The sequence below is a fragment of the Dipodomys ordii genome, unplaced genomic scaffold (assembly GCF_000151885.1).
Source record: "Dipodomys ordii isolate 6190 unplaced genomic scaffold, Dord_2.0 Scaffold106, whole genome shotgun sequence".
In the NCBI taxonomy this organism is placed as follows: Eukaryota; Metazoa; Chordata; class Mammalia; order Rodentia; family Heteromyidae; genus Dipodomys; species Dipodomys ordii.
In genome coordinates, this window is record NW_012267322.1 from 6763487 (window position 1) to 6773174 (window position 9688).

At 40.3% G+C, this 9688-nt stretch overlaps 1 protein-coding gene across 3 annotated transcripts in view; it reads left to right on the top strand.

Annotated features, from left to right (window-relative positions):
- Window positions 1-9688, top strand: part of LOC105994425 (lysophosphatidylcholine acyltransferase 2) — a 58311-nt gene that overhangs the window by 19313 nt on the left and 29310 nt on the right. For 2 of the 3 annotated variants that reach the window (XM_013027912.1, XM_013027913.1), the window contains 3 exons: window positions 3390-3472; window positions 5936-6061; window positions 7879-8032. In XM_013027912.1, the coding sequence (XP_012883366.1) occupies window positions 3390-3472; window positions 5936-6061; window positions 7879-8032 (363 nt within the window). Of the gene's footprint in view, window positions 1-3389; window positions 3473-5935; window positions 6062-7878; window positions 8033-9688 lie in introns of those variants that run through there. The other variant, XM_013027914.1, reaches the window with a different exon arrangement.

Consider the following 9688-nt stretch of genomic DNA (forward strand, 5'->3'; position numbering starts at 1 on the left):
CAGCAGGCCAGGCAGAGTGAGGTAAAAAAAAAAAAAAGGAATTGCATCTTGGAAGCGTGGAGCAGGTGTAACTTCCTTTAGCATCGCTCTGTGGTCTCTCCCAGGAGGAAAAGGCAGGATCAGACGAGATCTGCTCTCAATCCAAGAGGATTGAGAGTAGCTACTGTGAATGTGGCAGAGGTAAGAGATTGTAGGCAACAGAAAGGCCAAATGATATGCCTGCCTCCTGTCTGAGCTATTTGGGCAGGCAGAGGGCCATAGGCTGTTCCTATGTCATAAGCCTGTGCCAGAGCAGGTGAGGGAGAGTTAAGCCCTAATTCATAATGACAGGAACTGAAGAATCCAGAGGATGACATTAGGGTCATGTGTTGGGTACCATGGCTGAGATGGTGTTGAAGACAATGTCTGTGGCCAGGTGAAGGGACTGGGGAATCAAGATAGTGCTTGGGTTATTGCTAGGAGAACAGAGAATGATGGGAGATGGTGGAGGTGAAAGAAAACAGAAAGTCCCTAGAGCATTTCAATGTGTGTTGGGGCTATTACAATAATAACAGTCATGCATTCCTCCCTTTGCTTGATTTTCCTTTCCAAGTAGAAGATGTGCTTCTGCTAGGAGCTCAAATGATGGGCAAGGTGGCAGAGAGGTGTCTAAGCCAGTCTTACCTAGGAGAGACTTGAGTAGAACTTACATTATGTTGCTTCTCCAGGAGGCAAGGGGTCGCTGAGGCCCGACAGTGTTGAGTCCTGGGCTCTTACTATTTTGTACTCTCAGTGCAGTTTATTTCCTCAAGAATACAATGACAGGCTAATCCCAGAGTGATGGAAAGGCATTTTACGGACAATATTTCCTGCACAAACAGAAACCAAGCCCATCCATATTTCATTGTGCTGTGTTTGGTTGACACTGTGGCAATAGTTTGTTTTCCCACATGTACTTTTATGACTTATAAAACTGTAAATGGCCATTTGGCTTTAACACACACACACACACACACACACACACACAGAAATATTTGGCAGTTTAAAAACTTTTCTTTCTTAAAACATTTCTCTTAGAGATCTCCTCAACACTGATTTCAGCCTCATGTTTTCTTCCTTGAATTTCAAACTATGTAAATATAGGAAATATATTTACTACATTAGGATGCAGGGAATTTTTAGCAGTACTTGTTTATTGTGTGTTGCTCGGGATTTTAAAGTCACATGGAGACCCCTGGTGGTGGTTTCTTTCTCCACCTTGAGGATAGTGATGCTAAATGCATCCAATGGCAAAGGGCCTTTGCCCTGTTGAGTGGAAGGTTCCTAGGGGCAAGATGACTTTTGGGACCTTACAGCAGAGCCAGGACCCAGTGCTCTTCCCACTGTCCCCTTGGAGAAGTTAATAAAATGAACGTGAACAGTGAAAGCACATGAAATGCCCCCCCCCCCCCCCGCGTCCCAGCTGCGCTGTACACCCTCACCTCTCCTGGCCCACCTCTTGGGGTCTGGCATGGAGCCATTGCAGGAGTCCCTAGGTCTGCTTCCTGCATAGTCTCATCCACACCCTCCCACTCAAGTTACTGCCAAAACCTGGGGCCTGGTCTTATCTCCTTTGCTTTAGCTTCATCTCTGAGTCACCTGTACCCTTGAATAACAAGATTTAGAAACAAGTCCGTTTGGAACATGTGAGATTTTTATTTCCTTACACAGACTTTTCTTTTTCTTTCAAATCATAACTGCTGTGTAAGTGTGGCTTTGGCCATAGTTTAACTTCTTTCTGCCCATTCTTTGTCTAGCAGATGGACATGGTAGAACGTGCAGCAGGGAGGTGTTGAGAGCTAATCATATAAAGCCCCAGATCGTGGGTACCAGCTCTTCCTGCTGAATGTTTCTCACTGTGGGACACACTTCTGCTGTGTGGCGGGCTTCCTGTGCATGCATTCTCTGCCATATCCCCAAGATCTGAACTCTGACATGTGACAGATGTGTGTTTAAGCAATATGTGTTGAATAGAATTAATTGAGCCATGATACATTGAACATCATATAACTTTTCTCCCTCCCTCCTTCCCTCCCTCCCTCCCTCCTTCTTTCCCTCCCTCCTTTCCTTCCTTCCTTCCTTCCTTCCTTCCTTCCTTCCTTCCTTCCTTCCTTCCTTCCTTCCTTCCTTCTTTTCTTGTTAGTTTGAGCTTAACAGTTGTAAAGCAGGCATTTTACCAAAACTTGAATCACACCCCAGCCCCTCTTTTTACTTCATTATTTTGTGAATAAGGCTCATTCTTTTTCCTGGGACTGACTTCACACCTCAGTCTTCTTACCTGTGTCTGTCTCCCACAGAGTTGAGATTACAGACATGAGCCATTTATGCTTATTTTGTTGAGATAGGGTTTTGCTAACTTTGTGCCTAAGTTGGTTTTGTACCAACTTCTCCCAGTATTTACTTCTTGGGCAATCGAGGTTACAAGCATGCACCTCCATGATGACCATTTTAATCCTAATTCTTGATGATTAAAAACAGAAAAACTTAATTAAGTGAAAAGATGCTCATAAAACCAGCATGGCACCTGGTACACACTTAGAATTCAGTAAGCAGTAACTATTAGCAAAATTGCACTCCTCTAAAAATCTTTAGTTACATACAAACATTTCTTAGGGCACCCTCTGCAAGAATTAGCTGTTATGACTGTTCCTTTCTCTAGGTCCCATCTCCTGCTTTGGCAGTATCTTGTAGTAGGCGGTGGGGTAAGGAGGACGGGGGGAAGATAGTCTGGACAGCAATCCTCCTATTTATGTTTCCTTCATAGCTGGGATGGCATGCAAACCACAACACCCAGCTTTTTCTATTGAAGTGGAGTCTCATTAACTTTTTTTAAAACCCAGATTGGCCTGGAATTACAGACCTCCTGACCTCAGCCTCCTGCATAACTGAGCTGACAGACTGGGGAGCTGACTTTAAAAAAAAAAAAGGAAAGAAAAATGAGGAAGAATGATTAAAACATAAAGTCCAATCAAATAGTAAAAATATGGTTGACCTTGAAATGGGTAGAGAAAGATAATACTATAAAATACAAAAAAGGAGAAAAGAAAAAACATTTTTTATATAAGGGATATGAAAGGAGGAAATGCAGGTGTGAGAGAACGCATTAGTAGCTACAGCTTTGCAACCTCAGAATTTCAGACCTTAGCTTGTTGATGTAACTCACAACAAACAGGACCCTTGTTCAGAGTCGAGGAGCCTAAGGAGATCTTATAATAGAGTTAGCACACAGGCAGACCCAGGGCCTGCGTGGAGATCTCCTGTTTAGTCACCTGTACTCAAAGATGACAAAGTACTCTGCAGATTGATTGACCGTCTATACACTGATGTCTTGGGCTGGAGGGCTGTTATAGAAAGGTGCATTTGTCTTTCAGTTTATGCCTGTTCAAGTACCAAACGATGAAGAGAAAAAAGATCCTGTGCTTTTTGCCAGTAGAGTCCGGAGTTTAATGGCAGAGTAAGTGTCTGTACATCATTATAACTAGTAAGTAACTGGAAAATCATTGGTAAAAAGTAGCTTAACCTTGCTTAAAGGCTTCTCTCCTCCTTTTCCTAAGTGTCTCCTACCCCAACTTATTTGGGTAAGTAAAATAGGGACGCTGCCAATAAAATCACCTAAAATGCTCTCCCAAATGCAGCCCCAAACCAATGGAAATATGCCTTGCTCAGAAAGATGGGGTCCAGAGTTGTAGGCAGAAGAGATCATTTGTAGGCTCCAGGCTGGCCTGGAACTGTGGGACACAGCCGTGTGAAGCTTTTAGGGCCTCCTTTCTCTCCCTTCAGCTTCCAAAACCGTCCAAGTTTGCAGGGGACAGATACACAGAAAAGGGAAACAGCTTCCCTAGGCAGGAATGTCTAGAACATTAGGATTCAGAAACTGAAAAACATAAGTTTAACATTTTCCTGCACTTAAAGGAGTTTTAACTGGCCAGTATGCTAATCAGAGAAATGCTATACATCATGCCAGTCCCCAGACCGCCTTCTGCCTGCCAGATGTTGGGTGTACGCTCCCCACCCTACTCCAAGCCTGCTTCTCCTTGTCGCCCCCTGCAGGAGCTCTGGAGCCAACAGGCTTTTAGTGTTTTCTTCTCTGAAAATTCAGCAGGAACCCTGAATTCAGCAAGAACTTCATAGCTTCAGAGCTTTACTTGGCCAAGGAGAATCTTGGTTGCTACACAGACCCCTCCAAAGTTCCTTCTTGTCTTGGAAATATAAAAGATTGCCTTGCCTCTCATGTTTTTTGGTATTGTTGTTGTTGGTGGTGGTCATTGGGCCTGAACTCAGGGCCTGGGTACCCTCCCTGAGCTTTTTTTCTTTTTCTTTCTTTCTCTTTCTTCCTTTCTTTTTTCTTTCTTCCTTCCTTCCTTCCTTCCTTCCTTCCCTCCTTCTTTCTTTCTTTTTTTTTTTGCTTAAGTCCTAGCACTCTACCACTTAGAGTCACAGCTCTACTTCTATTTTCTGGTGTTTAATTGGAGATAAGTCTCACCGACTTTCCTGCCCAAGCTGACTTTAAACTGTGACCCTCAGACCTCAGCCTCTTGAGTAGCTAGGATTACAGGTGTGAGCCACCAGTGCCTGGCCTCTCATGGTTTTAATTATTATGAGGCTAAAATAGGAACATAGGAGATAAAAGCAGTTGAAAATGATGAAGAGCCCAGCAGAAGTGAGGAGCTGGTGGTGGCACTATTACTTGCAGCTATTTCCTGAGTAGCATGCTTGGCCCTTTACTTACACCAGCCGGCATCCTCACAACTCCAGGAGGGAAAGAAGGAGTAGCTTAGGGCCCTGTACCACACTAGCGACTGCTTTGAGGTTCAGCTCCACATTTCCTGGTCCCAGAGTCCAAGCTGTTCCAGTGACGAGTTATTGTTGTAATTCCTGAGATATTCTAAAGCTTTGTTTTCCTTCTTAAATAGTCTAACACCCATGTATTTATTCATCAAAGAAAAAAAATAGCCCAGAAAACCTGTCTTTGATGGAAAACATGTGTTACCCCGATCGCATTCATTCAGAAGTTAGCGCTTATAACAATGACTCAACACAGTCAAATAAAATTGAAAATCATTTTATGATTTCCACTTGTTAATAAAACTTAATGAAGAGGAGTCATGAGGAAAGCATTTCATGTGTTGCATAGCCTTTCCTTTGTGCTGTGTGTGTATGTGTGTGTTCATTTCTTATTAATACATGAATTTTCCAAATCTAATTCACTATTATTGAGTCTCTAAGCAGCTGGGAGGTAGGCAAGAGGGAGGCTTTGCACTGTGTATGGATGCTGTTAGGTTTGGAAGAAATATCAGCTCAGTACCCATTAGTCTCAGTATTTTAAAGATTACCATGTAGCAAGGGGTCCTCCAGTTATAAAAGGGAAGGGAAGGCAGATGGTAGTGGCTTGGGTGCATGTGCAAATGCCACTTACCTTTAAACAGTACCTGTACCTACCCAGGTATTGCCTTGTGAAGTAATTATTCCTAGGTACAATGAGAAGAGTGAATCTTAGGTCCAATGCCACTAAGTCCCCAGCTGATACAAGATCCATAAGTCTAGAACCAAAATCACTGGATTGCATGAGATTCAATTATTACTGTTCTAGTTAAAACACAAAATGAGGGCTAGGAGCTTGATTCAAGTGGTAGAACACTTGCCAAGCATGTGTGAGACTTTGATTTCAATACCAGGTATTGCAAAACTTCTCAGCTATATACACAGAAGCATGAGATGTTAAAAGCTTTACTTGGGCTATAGTAGGTCTGTGAAAGAGTAGAAAAGTGAGTTTCTTTGGCACCAAAAGCCACAGCCACTGGATTGAAAAAGTAGCTCTGCTCTTCCATGTACTATTCTGTGTTAATCAGTTCAAACATTAAAAAGATCATCACCTTTTGTGGAACATTGTATTTTTTATCCCTCTTAATTCTTGTAGCACTCTGGGCGTGCCAGTGACAGACCACACGTATGAGGACTGCAGGCTCATGATTTCAGCTGGACAGCTCACACTGCCCATGGAAGCTGGGCTGGTGGAATTTACCAAAATCAGCCGTAAGTTAAAGTAAGTGTCTTCTGACTATACTTTTAGACTGGTCTTAGCAAAGGAGCTCATCTTTTTTCTCACTTTATTATTGTCCCATTCTCAGATCCTGCGGTGTTTGTTAGGAAAAGCCAGGATTGGGAGCTTATCTCCCATTTTATTGTTGGGTTTAGTATTTTTTTGAGAACAGTTCAGTTGAGGATTTGTGCATGCTTTGATCACAGGAAGAAAGCAAGGGACAGAGAACATGGGGACAGATGGCCTTCCTTGTTGGACATGACTCTCCATGGTTGATTAGTGCTCCTGCTTTGCTACCAGGAGGTTAGCATGATATGATAGATACCTCACATGGAAGAAGCTCCAATAATAATTCTGACCACCAATGCTTTTTAAAATACTTTCCCTAGATCTACCTTTATTATTTTCTGGGTACTTGTTTTTATTTCTCCCAAAGAGGAAAACACCCATTGGTACTTTTGTGATTTGGAATGAACTATTTGCAACATTCCGATCTAGCTACCTAGTATAGAAGTTCTAGGTTCATTCTGTTCTTAATCCTAGTAGGAATGTACAGAGTGTACAGCTTCAGTGGATCTTCATGTCTCTTCTAAGAAGTTGATGCTGAACAAGCCACCGCATGCAAGTTCAGTGTTAAAATACAGTAATTTTGTCCAGGCACCCATGGCTCATGTCTGTAATCCTATTTACCCAGGAGACAGAGATCTGAGAATCACAGTTTGAAGTCACCCAGGATAGGAAAGTCCATGAGACTCTTATCTCCAATTAATTACCAAAAAAAATGAGAAATAGAGCTATGTCTCCAGTGGTAGAGCATTAGCCTTGAGCAAAAGGAACTCAGGGCCTAGACACTGTCTAGGAAGAACAAGGTTACTTTTTTAATCCAGTGGTTGTGGCTTTTCTTGCCAAAGAAACACATTTTTTCTACTCTTTCACAAACTTATTGTGGGCCCAAGTAAAATCTATATATACATATATATTTATATGTATAATAAACATATATAAATTTATGTATATAAGTGTATGCATAAATATATTTATATATTTATATACTTTTATTTACATATTTTATATACGTTATATAAATATATAATATATAAAATAAATATAATATATGAGATATCATATTTTTGATAAATGGTATAAAAATATTTCTACCTTCAAGATAGTAAAATGTTTTGCTCTTGTTTTATTTAGTGTTATATCCACAGTAGCCCATAGATTAAAAAGTGTAGCTACATGCTGAAATTAGATGTAGAAATGTGGCTTGTTTAATTTTTATATGACAGAGTCAGAAATGATGTAAGCTACAGTAGAACTTTCTAGTGTTTCACCACTGTGATTGATTTATTTATTATAACTGGTACCGGAGGAAGTGTGTATAGTCTAATGAATCTCCAGGTAGTAATATTTTGTGAAGTGTGACTTTTCAGCCTAAAAGCTCTTTGAAAGTAAGATTTACAGCGTCTTTTGTAGCAACTCAATAAATACTACTTACTTACTAAATTAACATTTGGGATAAAATTTATATTCTCATTTTCCTCTCATGAATAACTTTTATTCCACCACATTGTTCTTCTGACTTCCTTTTCTTTCCCTTTGGTATTCCAAGATATTTATCAATTATATGAAAATGCTTCTTAAAAATTAAATGTTTGCAGATGTGTTCAGTATGTCCCTTTAAGAACCCTTTTGCATCTTCTTTTTAATCTTAACCTATACAATGTTTTTCCTTCAGATAAATTAATAGAACAGTGCTTTTAAGCAGTCCAGGTGGGTGGTAAAAAGCTAATCATGTTTGTTTATGATTCTTGGCTTAGACTAGATTGGGATGGCATTCGTAAGCACCTGGATGAGTATGCATCCATTGCAAGTTCCTCCAAAGGAGGGAGAATTGGAATCGAAGAATTTGCAGAATACTTGAAGTTACCTGTTTCAGATGTCCTGCGACAACTTTTTGCACTCTTTGACAGGGTATGTTAAAATTTAATCTTTAACAGTTTGACTCTGCCAGTCCTCACAGGGCATAGATCGATATGCTAAGTGATTGCAGACACTTGTTAAGTCGGTATCAGAAGAATTAAGGCTGAGCTTGTAGCTTTATTTTATTTTTTTAAATCACCTAGTATGAAGACTAATAATAGCATGTGTATGCATTGCAACAGTAATGATGGTGCATATTTATTCCAAATGTTAGTGCAATATTTATTAGGCCAGTAATAAATATTGTGACCATAGAGTCCCATCTGTAATTTGGAATTGGAGAAGTCTGTATAACTGGTAAGGATTTCAGAATTTATATAAAGTTTTGTACATTGATGGCATGGCCGGTGTGGTCATTTTTTATTCTAATAGCTTCTGGACTTCCTCCAGAAGGTATGAACCACAAGTAGATTTTATTTTCAACTGTTTTCTGCTTATGAATATATAAGTATTGGCAATTAGAAAAAAATGGTTAAAAAGCTATCTTAAGAAAAAGGTTATCAGGATTTAAAGTTCTGATTTTGTTTTAATCTTTTTTGACATGTGCAATTGGCAGGAAAATTCAGTCCTTTCTGACAATTCTGAGTTCCAGCCAATTCCTAGAGGCATGAAACTGCTCTGGCAACCAACACATAGCTGTTGTGCAAAAATCCAATCCCTTGAAGCCTTGTGTTTGTAGTCAAATCCATTCCATCCCTGTCCTGCCAGTTCTGGAGCTGCTGTGCATCCCTGTGAGTTCACATGCTCCAGATGCCAGATCAGTGCAACCATGCAGTATTAGAGTCTCCATTCTAGTGTCTTTCACATAGCATCAGGCATTTGAGATTCCAGGGTGGTCTATGGTCTCCATTACCTTTCCCTGCTTAGTACTGAGTAGAGTCCCAGTGTGTAGACATACCACCATCAGCATTTCTATTCCTCAGTTGAGGAACATTTGATTGGTGTCCATCTGGAAGCAGTTCTGCAGGTAGCTATAACCTGAGCATCCATGTATGGGTTTTGTATAAATGTAGGCTTTTTGTTTCATTTGGGTAAAGATTTAAGGATTTGATTTCTTTCTTTTTCCTTTTCTAAAGATAACTGTAGTTTGCATTTTTTTTCTAAAGGACATTTTTGTCATGTATAGGATTCAGAATTGATCTTAACAATTTGAAGATAGTCTGTTGCCTTCTAAACTCCAGGGTCTCACAGCTTTGCCAACTGATCATTCTCCAAGTTTTGCTTTTTTTTATTACTAATCCTGATATGGTAACTTGTCCAGTTTTTCTCTCTCTCTTTCTTTCCTTCTTTCTTTCTTTCTTTATTCCTTCCTTCCTCCTTTCTTCCTTTCTTTTTTGTTTCTCTTTGTATTTTGCTTTGAGAGATTAGTCATATTTGGGAAAGAGAAGCTAAACTGGGCTTCTTTCCTCTTGATTGGTACCAGAAGGCCAGGTCCTCTATTATGTCTGGAAAATGAAAACTATATCTTTTTTTTAAATTTTATTTTATTTGTGAACATATTGTACAGAGGGGTTACAAATGCATGGGCAGGATAATGCGTACATTTCTTACCAAGCATTGCAGCCTCCTCCTTTGTTTACCCTTCTCATCCCTTCCCAGCCTCCCCCCCCCCCCCATCCCAATCCTTCTCCTTCCCCCCTTCCCCCC